Genomic DNA, 18,752 nt, shown 5'->3' with positions numbered 1-18,752 from the left:
GAACACCGGCAGACTCGGTAGTTGTATATCCATTACAAAATTCACATACATTTTTATCACTCCCGGCTTTTAAAGAGTCTCCGGAGTAGGACGATGAAAAGTTGATGAGGTAGTTGTAGATTTTAGGATCCTGAGGGTCAGGAAAGCTATCAGTTTCTTTATTGATACATCTTTAAAGCACCGTGGGGGCATAATAGGGATCTGGTATGTTTAATCTATTACGTTTCGCTATTCACAGGTCTATTTCTTTTGAATTAAAGTGCGCATCGAACTCTGTTGCCTTGAAACTCATGCTGCCGCCATTCATTTCATATTCACTTCCGGCTATTGTCGCCTTCCAGTATGGCGGTGTAAACAGAATAGGTCACGTGACTTTCGGAGCTCTATTGTCGGGTGTCAGTGCACCTGTGGTTGCACTGACCGAAGGCAATTTAACAAATGCGGCGAGCGCTACAGCAGAAGCACAGGTAACACGATGAAACGTCCATCCCCAGAGAACATACCAACTCAAACCGCTGTCGCTAGTTTTCTGCATGCTGATTCACAGCACTCTTTGTTTCTCACTCTTTTTAATTTGTTTAGCCCTGCCACCAGTGTGCGTCATAAAGCGAGCAGCCTCTAAGAACATTATCAGTAATTATAGACTAAATGGGACAGGCAGGAGAGTGAGCTCTCACTGGAACTCTGTGTTATCAGGCTGTTAATGGAGGAGAATAGGCAACAAAAGCACCCTGTTAGAATCCTTCCTGAAGCCGGCTCAGAAAGCCACACTTAAGTTTAGAGATGCCAGCATGTGCTCGTGTGGTTGAATGAGACCGAAATTCATGTGAGTTTGCATCAGGGTAAATATTCTTTTAAACACCATATCCCACCAAGCTCAGTTTGTTTTTGTTTTGCAAATGGTTTTAACGTGAAGACTGTACGCTTTGAGAAAGACAATCTGATTTTTGTGAAGGAATTAAATGGATGCTCTTAGAGGTGATCTGAAGGCTGATTTAAATTTGTATTAATGAAAAGTTACGTCACCCAATGCCTTAAAGTAATTCTGTCATTATGTACTCACCTACATATAACTTATGTAAATGTTCTGTTTATCTGTTAAACACACAGAATCTATTTTGAAGAAAGTGGGAAACCAAACAGGTCCGGGGGAACCATTGACTACCGTAGGTAGTATGGTAGACTGAGTCAATGGTGCCCCAGAACTGTTTGGTTACAAACATTCTTCCAAATATCTCAATTTAAGGGCGAGTACATATTGACAATGTTTCATTTTAGGCTGAACTGTTCCTTTAACACTGCAGAACTATTTCCTCCACATTTGAGTTTATGTGAAATCTGACAAAGAAAGGCTTGTTGAGCTGGTTATTGTTGTTTGAGTTTAATGTCATTCACTTTTAGATGTCTATCCTCAACTCTTTGGTAATGTGGATAGTATATCACGGCAGAGATCAGATACACAGAGAGAGAATTACAAAGATCTTCACCAAACAGATTATAATCCAAATCCAATTTAAAAAAGGTCAAAAAGGGATAAGGTAAATAATTAAGTAATCCAGAGTCTGACACTAGCATCTGGGTTGTCCAAACACAACTCAAGTTTGGTCAAATGCCATCTGTGTTTGAAACATAAATTGCAAGTGATGACAATTGATGTCAAACTAAGATTTTTCGGCAAAATCATAGCAGTCAAAACAAGTTATGCTGTGGTCACACCAGGGATACTTCAGCCAAAAATGAACATTTTATCATCATTTTCTCACCCTCAAATTGTTCCAAACCTGCATAAAGGAGGATATCCGGAAGACTATCAAATCTCACCAACCATTGACTCCCATAGTATTTATCTTCCTTACTATGGCAGTAAATGGTTAAATTAAAATATTAAATGATTATCAATATTATTAAGAACATATTTATATTTGTTAACCTAAAAAAAACGTATAGATCATTTAACTGAATATTATTCGATAATTTTATTTACTAACGGTTAAACAGTCAATATTAACATTCCTATAAGAAACTGTACATCTTTAAACAAAAAACCTACGGGATTGCAAAGTTTTAAATATTTAACTTAAATATGGTTTTATTTGTGTGTGGCACTATCTCCTTTAGGTAAACCTCCCACTTTATTTTCATTGATTTACTCAATATTTGAATCCTTCACAACAGCAGTAGAACTAAACAGAATGATTTTCTGAAAAACAAACACTACACACAGAGAGAGAGAGACCTGTTTTGGATTGTAGTAGAATACACAAATGGTTGTGAGAATGGTTACTGAGCGACTTAGGGATGTTGAAACAAATCATAACAGTCCTGTGAGATGGTACGGCTGAACATGTTGTACGTGAACAGAAGTACGATGCGTCACTAAAGGTAAATATTCCAAGGTCTTTCAGCCAGACGCGTTCAGCACCAGGGGACAGAGTCAAAGCTGCATCTCATTTCAGCTTCCTCGTAGGTGAGAAATTAATAATTCATATGATGTTTACACACCTGCAAGCTGGAGCGAAACAAAAAGCATCACAGTGTGAAATTCACAAACTAATAAAACTAATCTTACCTAGACAAATTCAAAATGGAAATGATAAAACTGGTTACCTTTGAATAATCTTCACAAATAAATCTTTAGTCACAGTATGCAGTGCGCTTACACACTGATTAGTTACAACCACGCAATTATAATATTATTGTACGCTGGCTTGAAACATCTGAAAAAAGATCAAAGGAGGCATCTGGGATGTAGTGACAGTGAACAGTGATCAGGAGAATTAAAGCTGTATGACAATGTGTTCTTATTTGTGAATGTTATACAAGCTTTCAGACAAATGTGAATGCTATCCTCACATCAAACTACAGAAAAAATTTCACCTACAAAAGAAAATTCTCTTGTAATTTACTCGCTCTTATGTCAAAATTAGAATGAACTCTTTCCCCGTCAAACACAGATTTTCCTGGGTTTTATGAGAAAACACTTCCCAGCCAAACATGGAATTTTCCAGGTATCTTTGTTTTCACTGTTGTACAGCAGGTGGCGATCTCACACATTTTCTGAAAGTACACAGTATCTCAGAATCTAGAAATGGGAAATATTTGATCTGTTTTTTATTCATCCTTCTGAATCTGATATGGGCAGAGTCCATAATAAGAATGCAAACTGATCTAACTAGCTATTAGATCTAAATGTCGCATTTTTAAAGAAACCTACCCAGATGATAAAAAAGAACCAGTGAACTATTCTATTTTCCTTTTTTGTTTAAAACCAGAGTCTGTTCTGTCATTTGGTATATTGTTTGTCCATATATTCATTAAAGAAAATGTACCAGGAGACCATCAGATTTTAGTGAAAATTATAAAAAATGCTGGCGCTGGCTGGCAACTTTTTTTCAAGTCTGGCAGGGAAAAAGCTAAATAGCATATTTTCGACCAAAAATTAAAGGTCCAATGTGTACATTTTTGGAGGACCTATTAAGAGAAATGCAATTTACTATACATAACTCTGTGTTCAGAGGTGTATACAGACTTTACCTAATGAAGCCTTATGTTTTTATTATCTTAGAACGAGCTATCTACATACACTGCGGGTCTCCTTAACTCCAATGTTGTTTCTACGGTAGCCCCAAACAGACAAACAGCTCTAAAGAGCACATTTCGTAAATACGTCAAGTCCTTCAGCAAAGAAGCAAAAACATGACGACATCTTAGTCCTGTGTCAGCCACCATAGTGTAATGAGCAATTGGTTGCGTAGGGTAATGAGCCATTGGTTGCAATTCGCAACCTCACCACTAGATGCTGATAACTTTCTTACACTGGGCCTTTCAATTGATGTCAATTGTATAATAACATTATTTCCTAAGCTTAGAATTGCGCTAAATCATTTTTTTTGAGGACACTTTAGCTACTGCGCACAGTTTGGCAAGTGCCTCACTAGCCTCGGAAGGCGCAACTTCCTTCGCTAGAGAGCCTATTGAGTTTTGCAGTCCCCGGCTATTCACAGTAATAGAGACACACCTTGTTAATATCTATTATATTTGACTATATGAAGTCTTTTATAGCCATGCAAAAACAGACTGTATTTTTAAGTTATTAACCGATGATTTTTCCCTCCAGTGAGCAGTCATATACATAAAGATCATGCGACCAGATCATACACATACAAAAGTAGCTGTTGGTTGTTGGACCTGTGTGTGTTACATCAGTAGAAGTAGGTCACACCACAGCCGGAAAATTATGCAATAGACTAAGAATGTGCTTTTAGCTGCAAGAGAGCCGTGAGAGAAAGCTCTCACATTAATAACAGAGGAAAGCCGACGTCGACTGATCCGGCAGGCTAATAGTTGACAAAAATAAGCTGTGCTGCTCCATTCATATATCAACTGATCGACCAAATGTTCCTGTGCAATTAAAGTAATATGCGCACAAATGTGAAAATATGCATAAATGGACACGCAGGTTGACATTACATACACGGCTGTGTTTTGTAGGTGACTGTAGCTCTCCAGCCAAGATTGCAACAGCACGCTGACAGCTGAAGTGGGCCTCTGCACCATTCCCATGGCAACTGATCACATGGATTCTGGGAAGAGCCAACGTGGACCGTGTGTTATTTTATTATGAGATGAGGGTGCCGCCTGTCTTTTTCCTCCCTCGCACACTCCTAACGTACATGTACTAGCGACCCCCACCCCAGACTTCCTGCAGTAATTGAGAATGACACAGGCTTTTACTGGAATAGTGAAATAAAGATGTAGCATTAATGACTCGAGTTATTTGCGTGACATGAAAGCTGCATGTAATTATGAATAAGTGGATGGTTAGAACAGTGCTGACCGCTTCCAACAAAGAAAAAAAACAGATTACAGTTTAATTGAGAACGGTCCCTGAAGTACAGCCGGTAAACAGCTGTGTTGACGCCATAACAATTTCAAATTACTAAGTCACTCTCCAACTTCACCGTTATGATAACAAATAGACAACTGGTCATACTGGGGGATTTAAAGGGGCAGTTCATCCAGAAATAAAAATCCTGTCATCATTAGTTCACCAATAGACACAAAAGAAGATACTTTGAGAAATTTCTCAAGGGTTGTGCGCACACAATGGGGCCCAATGTTGTTTGGTAGTAAACGTTTCTCAAAATCTCTTCTTTTGTCACATAGGTCTGGAAGACATGAGGGTGAGTAAATGATGAAAAAACATACATAAACTCTACATAAACATGGGTGGATTTTAAATGTACTGTGCTCAAGGCTTGCCGACACCATGTATTCTCTGTCCGCATTGTTTCAGCCCACGATTTACTGTAATGTATGCAAATCTGGTAACAGAACTGAACACACCCCAAAACGAGCACTGAATGCATAAATTTGAATGCCAAAATTCCAAATAAGCCTTATTTACACTGAAAAAACACTGACAGTAAAAACATCAGTGTATATGTATATGCGGAAAGCTTTGCAATACACTATAGAGTAGATTGCTAGTGATTAGAGACACAGACAGTAAAATAATGTGCACAAAATGTATCGCAACTGTCGAGTGGGTTGTAATTCTCTTTCTGGCTGCATTTTAGATTAATCTTAGATACACCAATTGCATTTCATCATCATTTTGGAAACAAAGGGTTCACACACTTGCAAATGACCTGTAACTGTTTCCAAACAAAACACGTATCGCTGATTCAGACAAACACGCAAAGATAACATTTTATTTTATATTTGAATGACAGTAAATGCGGCTTCCTTATTTCGATAAGATTAATAGATTGGGAAATTCCCTGGCTACGCATGAGGGCTTAATCTTTTACGTAGTTCACCCTGTATGTTACAGTATAAAGCAAATGTTTCAGACGTTGCATACACACAACTGAAAAACTTTGTCTCTGACAATGCCTAAATGCACTGTATTTATTACTGCAGAATACTACACAAACACACATACGCTTCCACACTCTGCCCCAATAGGTTTGCTTTGATAACAGCGAGGGCTTAACTCAGTTGCCATGCCAACAGGACTGAATAAAGACCATAATGACAGCAGCAATACAAGATATGAGAATCACTTCATACATTCATATTCACTGGCACGATACAAATGACATCCACGGAGCTTCACTTTCGGTGTTATATAAAGCTCTCTTTTTCCATCATTAGCGATGAAAGGGTGATGTTCTTTGTTGTTAAATAAATAATGTGAATTTAATCATGCATTGCATTCGCCGTTATTAACCCAAGTTGTTATTTTCTTCTTTGGCAACTAACGTTTTATCTGAGAGTGATGTGAATGATCACCGTGATCATATTTTTAAAGTTGGGCATTTTCTTATCTCTCAGTAATTGGGTCACCCACTTACATTTCTCTCTGGTGCTTTGTTATAAGAGATGTTTACTTCGGATTTAGACAAAACATTTACCTAGCCTTGCACCATTTGTGCTGGACGAGAATGATATGGCTTGTCGAGGACAAGTGTATTTACTCGAAGTAAACAGATTCATGATTTTTGTCTGGCAATTGAAAAATCTGGGAAAAATGCTGTAGATTTTTCATATCTAGAGACAACTATATTGGACATCACAGAGAACTCTTTTTATTCGAGCTAGCATTACCATAGCAACTAGGGCTGGGCGATATTGACCTAATTTCATCTTGGTATTTTTGGGATGAATGGTGATATACAACGTATCCTGGTATTTGCCATGAAGAGGAATTAATGTTTATTTGCAACTCAAAGCCTCATGTTTTCCTCCTTGTTCGAAATTAAACATTATAGCATATAGGGCTACGATACTGGTAAACGATACTGGTGTGCATTTTCAGACAAAATTATATTTAAAAAATATAAATATTTAAGATATCCCGGTGTAAATTGTTTCTGTTTAAGACGCCTCTAACATTTCAGTTAGTCTGGGACTAGGCTTAAGCCCCGTCCGGGACACCGCCCCATAAACAAATTAAAATAACCCATAAAAACAGATCAAATAAAGTAGATAAACCAGATGAACCTCTAAAGAGCATTTCGTAAATACGTCAAGTCCTTCATCAAAGAAGCAAACACATGACGACATCTTAGTCCTGTGTCAGCCACCGTAGTGTAATGAGCCATTGGTTGCGTAAAGTAGATAAACCAGATGAACCTCTGAAAATGTAAAAAAATATATATTAAATGGTTTAATTTCATGTTGTTCATGCTAAACTAAATACACAACTGTACAACATTAGCAACCACCCAAAAACACCCTAGCGGCCACCTGGAGCACCCTTACCACCACATAAAAGCAAACAACAGCACCCAACATTGTGTTGTTTATTTCAGCATATTGTTCTTTTCCCCTTGGACCAAATCCACTTTGCAGCATTTCTCTCTCTCTCTCTCTCTCTCTCTCTCTCTCTCTCTCTCTGACTGATGACACATTAGTACAGTGCCATCTATATCTACATCATCCAGCACAGTTACACCAAATTAAATTTAAATCTTAAATAATCTGTCACATGGGTATACGGTGTATGCCTCGTACAATCCTGCTTTCACCAGAATCTCTCAGGAGGATAACTACGATCATATCTATATTGGCTTATATGGACTGAGCCCAGGTTGTGCGGCAAAGCTTTTGGGTGTGTAATTGTAGGTGTGAAATCACATGGCTATTTTTAACCGCACAATGTGGTGGGAAGTCTTGTGGGATTTGTCGATGGCAACTCTCCACTCTCAGCTGCAAGACTTCAGGCAGGATGAGTAAAGACAAGACTAAATGGACAGATCCTATCTCCCCCCACCCTGATCCCCCCCACTCCATCTCTTGCTACAACGTGCTCGCTGTACCTTTCAATCTGGAGCGATTGATTAATCCCTTCGATTAAAGACCCCACTGAGCTCCATTATCTGTAGTGGCTACCATTTCAGCACTTTGTCAGAATTTCGTAGATCGCACCAATTAAACAACACACCCTTGAGATTTATCGCTTACCCACTTTGGGTACACCACAGCGGCTATGACGTCATTTATTCTCAGCAGTAGGTTAGGCGGGATACCCCCTCTTGGTACAGCCATGGCAGACCACCGAGACGGATCGAGTCTGGCACATAGAAAAGACAAGACTCCCTCTGAGAAACACAGTAGCCGACACATATATAGTACAGACTACCAGCTCCACTGTCACCCTTGAAGACTTTTGTCTTACTTAAAGCCAAACACTAACTAAAGAATAGTGCTCCTTACAGTTAAAGGGTAAATCAAATGTGATTCAATTAGTGTAATGTTGGGAATGCAATACGTTTAAACTTGAATGTTGATTTTGTTATTGTCCATCCTGACTGCATTACCACATTGTGTGTTTTAAACTGGTCATATTTCAAAACTTGGCTTCCTTGAAATATAACATATATCAATGGTAAATATCAGCTTTTCTTTTGAAAGGCCAATGCCAAGAAAGCACTTACCTTTTCCAGGGAGAAAAAAGAGGAGGAGGAGAAGAATGTAAACATGAACTTCATCGTGTTTCTGTGGAAACAGAGCCACCTAGTGTCTGGATATGTACTTACATCTAATATTGTTCATTGACTGCATTCCGTTTGCACCAGAGGCCTATTGCAGAAAGACAGTTTTTACAATGTAAGATCACGTATATTTTGAGTATACTCTGAGTTTTCGGGCACAAGAAGGGGAATTGGTTTGGAGCGGGTTTCGTTGCCATAGTAACTTAAGCTACACGGCTAACCTTCTCCGGAGCAGGTTTTATTCTAGGTTATTAGATTGATTATTATTATTGATTATTGGTTATTAGAGATCGCAACCAAAAACTGGACCAATCGGCTGTGTGTGAAGTGAAATATATCTAAGCAATAAAGCCGCTCCCCTCGTTTCTCTTGCTTCAAATTAAAGACGTTTAAAGATGTTAGAGGGGAATATTCTGCTGCTAATTATTTATATTTATACGTTGATTATAATTATGTATAATTGATATTACTCATATATCAATTAATAACAAACAGAGAATTTTACATTTACGCATATGGCGGATGTTTTTATGCAAAACGACTTAGATTGCATTGTATTATACAATTTGTTTCTGACTATGATACCTCCTTCCATCAGCAGTGGAGTTGAAAACAACAGATCCCATCATTCCACGCACCTTCACAGCGTCACCAAGCAACAGCAGTGATGTTGTTTTGATCGTGCGCCCTCTAGCTGCGGCTTCTACAAACTGTACCTTTAAAAAACGATACATTTATTTTTAAACTCACATTTTTGTTAATCAAAAAATAAATTACAATTGAATAATTTACAAATAATCACAACATGCCTTTTGTATTGCAATAAGTCTATGTTGAAGAAATACTGCCTTATTTTACTTGGCATCATTCCGCAATATTTAAAAAAAAATGCAGTGTACATTTTCACCGAACAAGCCTGAATAATTTGCTTTTATGAGTTTTCATATGACATTTTATATTTAGCTGTTATACCAAGGGGCTGTTGAATGCTTAATTCTGATTGGTTGACAAACGTTCTATGGGTATACATTAACTTTAGTTAAATTCACACCTATGAAGATGTTCGAGGTCTGCTGACCGCATTACACTTCCATATCACTCCGCCATGTTTAAACAACAGAAAGGTTATAGTGTAGCCTACAGGACATCACCTCACACAGCACCCTGCAGCCTTAAAGTTGTTTTCGATTCCTAAGGTTTAGATTTTCTTCGATATTCCGGTTAAATTGTGTGTTTTTATACACCACGCATGCTTAATGACGCAGTGATACTAAAAGCCGATTGGCTTGTTTATGTGCTATAGATGGAAATTCAATTAAACTTCCTTGTGCCTTTTTATTAATACTGAAAAGAAGAGGAAACAACTGACAAGGCAGACACAAGCTAAATGTGGAAGTCATTTGAATGTAAATTCTGATTGGTCAGTTTAATAAGAGGGACTCAAATTTTTTACTGGATAAAATACTCTACAATAAAGTAAATATTGTACAACACTTACAACAAAAAGCTAAATTAAAATTAGAAAACAAGATTGTACCCTAGTGATATGTATTTATATACAATGAAGGCGTAATAAAAGCTTGTTTTTACAAAGATCGTGTATCATAATATTTATAAAGAGTTGACTTTTAAAGTTTTGTTGACTATTTGGGTCCGAGATGAATATTTCAGCCAATTTCCTGCAAGTAAACATAAGGCGTAACAATGCTTCCTGGGTTTGCATTGAATTGTGGAATTTTATAAAGCATGAATGTTTCAGGGCACTGGAAGGATTTTGTGAATGAGAGAGCCCTTAATATGATTGACCCCATAGTCAATGCCCATACTTCTGAACAAGGGAGCTGATTGAGACGCACACATAATCAAAGCCTGAGGTTTGGTTTTGTCATACCTTATCATGTAACCCTGAACTTGTGTAACTACCATCTTCGAACATGACATTAGAAATCTTTCTCCGTAACGTTGTTGTAATTTTACAGCAAAATTTGTTTTTTGGGGGCTATTATTTGTTTTTGACTCAGTGCCCTGATGCTCTGACTACTAACAAACAAGTTTATTTAGACGCTTGCACTACACCAACCCATTTAAATCCAGTTCTGCATCTAATACAAAGTAAACACGACTAAGCAAAATTATTTGAATTCTTAAACACTTTTTGGAAGTCGATTAAACTTTTTTTTGCCAATGATTTGTTTTCTTTGATACTAACATTTTATTGCCAACAATAAACCTTTAATCATTAATCACAAAAATCACACGCATATGCAGCAGAACACAAGTATAACACAACAGAGAATTACAATTTTTTTCACACATATTCTGATAACATACATGCAGCATGAAACAATCATAATCATGTTATTCGGTCACATTCTTTTTTGTTTTATTATATTTTCTCACCTTGAAAAACATTCCAAATAAGTGTTTACATGTAATAGTCCATTAAATTCCACAATACAAATCATTTTATTTAGCAATACTTTAATTTAGCATTATCACATAAAATCTGATCTGGCTTTTTATTTTAACTATGCTACACATTTCTCATATGACAACACCTGTAGGCTTTTATTTTATGGCATGCACTATGAACCACGTGCTCAAACGGATGAAATTAAAGATGTTCATACCAATATATACAGAATAACAAATCAAAGTTCATATAGTAAAATTGGAAATGGAATGCTCACCTTAGATACTTTTCTACTTTTAGCCGCTAAACTATAACTGACTGTTGTCCAAACAACTGACTTTCTTACATTTGCATTTGTAGCGTGTATTTGTTCTCACAAAATAATTAAATTTTGTGAGTCATCCGGTTTAACCGATCCTGAAAATATCAAAAAAAAAAAAATTGCATGAACATTAGCTCGGCTAACATGTTCTATTGAAAGAAACTGTATTAGAATCACAAAACAACCAATTTATTACTCAAAAAAATGAACATCAAGAATCATCAGTTCACTATGTATAGTTTAGCTAGTGAGCTTGCACAGAGAGACATTAGAGCCGTTTGAGAAGATCCAGAAAGCTGGATACACAGGCTTAGAGAAAGGAAACACAAAGGTGTGAAAGGGAAAAGCCCTGTCCTTCACGTTATAGAATGTTGCACTTCCCTCATCACAGTCCAGTAGGATGCCCACACGGCTGGGGTTTGGATTCTCCAACACGGTCTCAATGCTGTTGTGCCATGCAGAAAGCTTAACGTTAAACCATTCCACACACCAGGATTCCGCATTACGGCCCAAACGACTGGATGGACCCTTTCGATCGATTGTACCAAATGCAAGCCCCAAACCACAGAAGTTGTTGCTGCTCATTTTGATTTCCCAGTAATGGCGCCCCTGAGAGAAGCCCTTTGTGCAGAGCACCTGAGAGCAAACAGAAAAGCGAGTACGAATGTCTGGATAGTCGGTGGGCTCATCTGTGACTGTGGCTTTGGTGTTATTTTCAGAGAGCACAATCCGCTTGTGAGCCGTTTTGACATCAAAATTGAGGATGGTTCCATCTATAAAGAAAAACGTAAGCACATATGTGAAATAATGAATATAGTTTAAAACATTTTTTTTTAAGTTTTATCTCACATTTAAGAAGGTCACTCCTTTTAGCAAAGCCATCCCCTCCCAATGAACCACCAGGAACTGGTACCCCTGTAAAGAGAGAAAAAGTAAAAAGCATTAAAGGAGTCATTCGCCGGAAAAACATGCTTTTCTTTGTCTTTTGTGTGTTATAAGTTGCCCATGCATGTATAAGACACGTGAAACGGTATGTTGAAAATACAGCGTTTTTTAACCTTTAATCGTGTATACACATTGTATTACATCTAAAGCAAACAATAATATTCGTTTTAGCCGAGTCAAATGAAAACATTTTTTTTTTAATATTTTAAAAAATAAAAGATTTAGCAATTGTACAATTATTATTCTTTAGATTATAATAATTTGAATTATCGTAACTCAATGCTTACAATTTTAAAGTTTCGGTCCCTTTCATAGAACTATTGGGCTCGTGCTGCTTTGTCACTATATCTTACAGTCCCAGTCAAATAAAAAATTACAATTCCCTTTTTTTTCATGTAAGTGTTTATTGTAAATAGCTTATCAGTCCGGGTGTTTTACATTTTGAAATTCATGTTCTCCCATAATCTTTTATCAAATAAAATCTGAAACGTTATCTTCGATGAAATCTTTGGCAGGGTATCCGGTAATTCCCACCTCCTACAGTCATGACCCGTTCAGACCGCCAGAAACTAGCAGTGGCAGAGCGACGCGATCTCATTCAATTCAACTGTTATTAGGACAACCAAAGCTAGGAATGCCTTCAAACAATCTCATAGCAATAGACACACAGTGACAAAGTCTCTGGCTGTCAGTAGGCTGCCAGGTCCATTTAAAAAAGCAATAGCTGTTTTAATACATCAAATCAATTCACAGTGGAAAACACAACCAACGCACACTATTTTTTCTAAACCATGTAAAATTCAGAAATTCCTCAGAAATGCATTAGAACATGTAAAAATATATATATATATATATTGCAACTTCTGGTTCACGGGGACTTTAAAATGCTTCCATGTGTAAATGTTTTCTTTGCCTTTTAAGCTTAAGACTACATGGTATTGTGCCATGTATTAACATTATTATTGTAATTATTTTAAGTAATGTTATTATTATTGTAAATTGTTAAGTTAAACATGCCACAGATGTATTATGTCTTTTTTTCATTTTACAGCACAATTAAATAAAGAAGTGGTTGCTCAATGTGCTATCCAAAGATAATAAAATTAATACCAATTAAATATTAAAATAAACAATACAAAGATAACATATAGAAGAACATAAGGCAAGCACCCAGGCGTGTACAGCTGCTGAAAAGGTCTGATCACCCCTATGTTTGAATCTAGAACTAGATTAAAAATTGATGAGAAATTCTGATCAGAAGACCTCAGACACCTGGCAGATGTACAGTACGTAATTTCAGTAATGCAGCAATGTTGGCTCTATACCACTTTATAAAACATTTATTAGAGCGAAAATAAAATGGTTGTGATGTGCTCATGCTAACATGTACCTGGCATCAATCCCGCAGCTTGTGGTTGCCTTTGGTCCAAATCTTTCTGATCAACTCCTGCATAAACAGAATTACAGGCAAGAATTCAAGGCATGAATGATGTTTCAAAAAAGTTGCTGGCATAAATAGGGAAACAAACAATAATATTAAAGCCTTAAAGAATCAAAAGTCAGCCATTTTTCATCATAATTCCTCATAAAAATTCCTTAAACTCAAGAATAAAATGATTATATGATTTCGGTGGTTTATAAACCAGTATGCAGACTGTTATTTTGCCCAAATTAATTCACAGTAACAATATGATCACAATTTCAATCATCACGTTTTTAAACATTGTTACATTACAGATATATTATTAATCACACATACTGTACAGTAGTCTAGGTGTAAAGTAATGAATGTAAAAAAAAGCTTACGGTTGGGGCTTTGTTCTTTACGATCCATTCGCTCTTTACGTTCACTTTGATCTTTCTGGTCAGTATTAGCATGACTCTTGCCTGATGGCAAAAGAATAACAGAAAAAAAGATATGAACAAGATAAATGATGGATAAATAAAGCAAAGTGATAAGATATTTGGTGTCATTATAATAAAAATTATCACAATAAAATGTTCATTAACATACTGTTTTGATCTTTCTTTTTGCCTCTGGCTCTGAGAGGAGCTCCTGGACTAGGAGACCTCACATTTCTGGGTTGCATAAAGGCTAAAAGATATTGGGAGAAAAAAATAAAGAAAAAAAGAAAAACAGATGCATTAATGTATGGCACAGAATGTTATTTTAAGTCATGAACTAAAGACCATAAAAAGTGTCATACAGTAACACCATTATTTAATGGCACAGTCAAAGTGCTCTAACAAAGTGTCTACACCAAACATGACACCGCTTGTTCTAATGGGATGTTCGCGTCCCGTCGCATCCAGTGTGGTCAAAATGCAAAACTATAATGGGTTTTAATGCGTTATTTTGTCTTTTGATGCGGCACCATGTTCGGTGTAGACACAGTGTGAAGTTGCACTAAAGTTGAAACTTACGCCTTGGTTGACCAAAATTCGGTTGACCAAAATTTGGTTGACCAAAATTTGGTTGAGATGGAGGAATTGAGAATTGGTTATGGAGACCGTGCATTGGTCCTGAGCCTTGGTTTTCCACAGAAATAGAAAATTAGTTCACACTCTATACATACATTTTTAAAACTGGAACCAAAATGAGGCAACACAATAATGTGCATGTGATTTTATTTAAACAGTGAATTCAGAAATAGAGGGTATGCATCGACGTCACTTTCACACCCCCGGAGTGGTTGTTATAGCAGTGAAAACACCAGTTCAACTGATAATTATCAGGTTCAAATACATTTTGTTGAACTTGAGAAACAACTTGCCAACACCAGTGGTCAGTGGACATTGGCATGTTGCCAGACATCACTTTTCCCGACATATATAGTATAGGTACTTTATTTTGACGCCTTATTCTGAAATTTTAGCAAATTCGATCTTTTCACGATTGAAGACGTTTTTTCACAGATTTTGAGATATACAATAATGCAACGCTTAGTCTGTTTTCACTCAAGAGGACTTCAAGTGCATACCCTCTATTGGCTGCCTCTGAAAGCTTAAAAATGCTGCGTTCAGAAGCTTGCAATCCAACGTTTGCTTCACTATCGGTCTTCTAAAAATCCTTTATCGTGGTGATTTTGAAGGCAGCATGTATCAAGCAAGGTCAAGCTCGAAAAAAACAATATGGCGGCAGAGAAACTGTCTGGAGCAAAGTTTTGTGTAAATTTGAAGTTTTGTCCTCACTTTCAATTTTTCTATTTCAAATTCAATGATAAGTCCAATTCACTGCCCATGAAGCCTGTCCGAATCTGTTTCTCAGAGCTGCCTTCATGCACAAATGCTTCCTTCAAAGTCATTGCCTGATTGGGCAGTGAGGTAACAATTCACCTGTCTGAGCTTTCGGACGCAGCCATTCATTGTGTATGTTTTTATTTATGCAAAACTGATTACTTTAAAAGACAATCTTACCCATGAACAAAACTGGTTCCCTAAACCCTGTAAAGCATTTTGAGGTTAGAACACTATGAATGCAAACACAATGAGTAGCATTACTGTATACTGTACCAACTGCAAGCTATCATAAAACATGCAGAACAACATAGACTAGATCCTACACTAACACACCTGCTTGAAGTAAGGGAATTCTTTTCTCTGGTGGTAGGTCCAGTAGTTTAGCGATCCATTCCTTTAGTGCAACCGCAGATGAGTGATGAGCTATTACTCCTTGACTATCAACATTAATGCGAGGATTCTTGGGCTCAAAATTAACAACAGATGGCAAATCCACAGAAGCCTGTAACAGAAAACCAGGACACTTGACATTTGACAAGTTGCACAAGTAAACAGTATCCAGAACAGAAGATGTTAAATTCACATTCGCTATTAGTACCTTGTTTTACAGTCAACGTATACATACTTGTGTAACTGTGTAGTTACTAGGCACCTGCCTTCAATCTAAATTGTGTGAATGGATGATTTAAATAAGAACTATACTCGTATCACCTTTAGGAAGGTAAATGAGTGTGACTGGTCCAGCAAACTGTTGATCTCAGATTTGGTCCTGCTCATCCTATCGATGTTCTCGTTGAATTTCTTCATCAAGGAAAGCAGTCGGCTCTGGCCCGCCTCCAGTTCCTTATCAATGGCTTGCACGGCCTCCTTCTCATCTCTGTCAATCATTTCTCTGATCTTGGTGTATTCTGCCTCAAGAATACGTTTGCGGGTAAGAGCCATGTCCTGAGAAAGCAAAACACAAAAAGTATACATGGGGGACACAATATAAACTTATTTATAAATAAATATTCTCCACGCAACACAACATACTCTACAATGAAACGTATATCATTTAAGTACACTTTCCAACCCTATCTGCAGCTTCCTTTTACAGATTTGTTTTTATTTAATGCAAAGGAATTAGGACTGGGGCTGTCAACCTTTAAAATTGTTTAAAAATACTATGAAGCTACTTTAAATAGACAAGTCCATACAACATGTGCATGACAATGCAAGTCTTAAAAATCCCTATCTTATTCCATTTATCTTACAGTAAGAAAATGTATGAAATTAATATTGTAAGACATTATGAAAGATAACAAATCACTTTTTGTGATTTCTCCAAAAAAGAAAGTCATATTGCTTTGACACAAGGTTGAGTAAATAATGAAAGAATTGACATCTGTGTCATGACAAGGAAACCAAATGCTTTATTCAATGAATGCAACAAGGCGCATTATTAGTATCTGTCAACCCATAACCTTGGCATTGTCCGTGCCATAGTCTTCTAAAGAAAAACAAACAATTAGATATAGGCTTGTATGATAAGACTTTAACACACTAGCAAGCACACACCTGTATACTATTTGATTACATAATGGATATCCAAATACGCCCTTACTGTAAAACAGGAGACACCCTTGAAGAATCTTGGTTTAAGATTGCACAAACTTTATTTATGGACAGACTTATTCCACAAAGAACACTCAAATGAAAATGAATGTCAACCTTTAATTTGTTTTGTTGATCCTTCATCTGCAAGACGACCTGTAGATTCTTGTCTATTTTGACATCGAGAATGTTCAGCTTGTCCATGAAGCCAGTCTATAAATGCAAAACATGTAACGTTACAATATCTCACTGGCCTACTGTCTGCAATCTGTTTTTGTTAGATGTTTTAATAATATTTATCGTGGTAACAGCTTGAACATGTAAATACCTTTTGTTTGTGGTGCTGTTCATCTGTTCCAGTGAAGTTACAGCCCTTATGTTCAGACTGTAGGCAACTGCTACAGATGCAGCACTGGTGATGAGTGCAGTAAAACTCCATGAGTTTGCTGTGATCGGGACAGAGACGCTCCAGCAGATCAGGAAGCGGGTCAGACAGCTGATGCGACCGGAATACGATATTATCCCGGTGAGGCCTGAGGTGATCCTCACAGTAAGACGCCATACACGTCAGACACGTCTTTACAGCCTCGGCCTCCATGCATGTATCACATTTGATCGTGTCTGGATCTCTTCTTCTTTCCTCAACATGTTCCATAACTGGTTCAGGAACACCCGCCTTCACTCTATAAGCGTCCAACACGGCGCTGAGCACCGTGTTCTTCTTCAGCTCGGGTTTACTGCTGAACGGCATTCGGCAATGAGGACAAAACATCGATGTTGTCCTGTCGTTCCATGTCGCGTCGAGGCAGTTGGCGCAGAAACTGTGTCCGCAGATCAAACTCACCGGGTTCTCGAATAAACCCAAACAGATACTGCAGGTCAAATCGTCCTCGAGACTCAGCAAGGACATGTTTTCGGCCATGATGCGAGCGAGTAACGTTATAGGGATCGTTGACAGACAGCTGCGCTTTGGAGAAAACGAAACTAAACTGGGTGGATGAGGAAACGAGACTTATACGTAGGCACCGTCAGATAGCTTAGGCTACATGCTAACAGTTAAATCAATTAAACATGAGCCAATTGTACTCGTAGCTATTCTTAAACAAAACAAAATTATGTTTGCATTGATTCATATATATAGCAAAATGTTTAGCATTATTATTATAAATTATTTATTGCCCCGAGTCCGATTAAGTATGGAAACGTTTGCTGAGTTGTATAAGTTGTTTATTGCATGTAATTATTATAACTATTGCTGTGCGATGGCACGACTCAAGAGAACTAGTAGATTTGTCCCGCGTGGAAGCCGCCCAATCAGTGGTAGCCAATCACGTCACAGTGTATTTTGACAAACACAATTGCCATCCAATCACAACTCCTTGTCAACTTTGAAGGTTATGGCATTTGCTTTACGTCTCTAGCACCATTGAAGCCTGTTTACATGTATCAAGAGTCGAAAAACCTCAGAAAAAATATTTTTTTATGTATAAATATAGGGCTGATTTGTATTATACTGAATACGCGGAATGTCACATAATTTGATTATTAATCATTTTAAAGAGTAGCGATATAATGTAAAAATAATTCTCAAGGATAGCAATTTAAGCTGTCCGCCAAAATAAAAGTCCGGTAACTTAAAAAAAAAATATGGCAAAAATATATTACTATTTTAAGGTAAATTTACTTTTCACAGTATGACAATAGTAATAGTACTAATAATTTAAAATCATTTTTTTTG

General features: G+C 37.2%; 1 protein-coding gene and 1 long non-coding RNA gene across 3 annotated transcripts; both read right to left on the bottom strand.

Annotated features, from left to right (window-relative positions):
- Positions 1–5,746: 5,746 nt before the first annotated feature.
- On the bottom strand, positions 5,747–9,155 carry LOC130410542 (uncharacterized). The gene is made up of 4 exons (XR_008905023.1): positions 9,087–9,155; positions 8,547–8,589; positions 7,972–8,080; positions 5,747–7,142 (listed from the first exon to the last, which is right to left on the bottom strand). It is a non-coding gene; the product is annotated as an uncharacterized LOC130410542 (long non-coding RNA).
- Positions 9,156–10,696: 1,541 nt separating this feature from the next.
- Positions 10,697–18,308, bottom strand: trim25 (tripartite motif containing 25). Of its 2 annotated transcripts, XM_056735222.1 has the most exons (11): positions 17,343–18,307; positions 17,132–17,227; positions 16,133–16,366; positions 15,755–15,923; positions 15,599–15,625; positions 14,606–14,710; positions 14,196–14,276; positions 13,988–14,068; positions 13,572–13,628; positions 12,086–12,151; positions 10,698–12,009 (listed from the first exon to the last, which is right to left on the bottom strand). In XM_056735222.1, the coding sequence occupies exons 1-11, from the start codon at positions 17,934–17,936 to the stop codon at positions 11,477–11,479; spliced, it is 2,043 nt and encodes a 680-aa protein (XP_056591200.1). In that variant the 5' UTR covers positions 17,937–18,307; the 3' UTR covers positions 10,698–11,476. The 2 variants fall into 2 exon arrangements, with proteins under 2 accessions (XP_056591201.1, XP_056591200.1); XM_056735223.1 differs by lacking the exon at positions 15,599–15,625 and having other exon boundaries at positions 10,697–12,009; positions 17,343–18,308.
- Between the last annotated feature and the right edge of the window lie 444 nt (positions 18,309–18,752).

Source organism: Triplophysa dalaica, chromosome 21, assembly GCF_015846415.1.
Source record: "Triplophysa dalaica isolate WHDGS20190420 chromosome 21, ASM1584641v1, whole genome shotgun sequence".
NCBI classification, from domain to species: domain Eukaryota; kingdom Metazoa; phylum Chordata; class Actinopteri; order Cypriniformes; family Nemacheilidae; genus Triplophysa; species Triplophysa dalaica.
Note: the sequence above shows the minus strand (reverse complement) of the source record. Positions and strands in the feature narration are given on the sequence as shown.

Bases quoted from the DNA above. Each gene is read 5' to 3' on its own strand.
- trim25 (XM_056735222.1), bottom strand. From the start codon at position 17,936: ATGGCCGAAAACATGTCCTTGCTGAGTCTCGAGGACGATTTGACCTGC. The intron at 14,277-14,605 runs GTAAGTTTCAAC...AATATCTTTTAG, and splicing joins GAATTTTGGTCAACCAAGGC to CCTTTATGCAACCCAGAAAT. The intron at 12,152-13,571 runs GTACATGTTAGC...CTCTCTTTACAG, and splicing joins AGCTGCGGGATTGATGCCAG to GGGTACCAGTTCCTGGTGGT.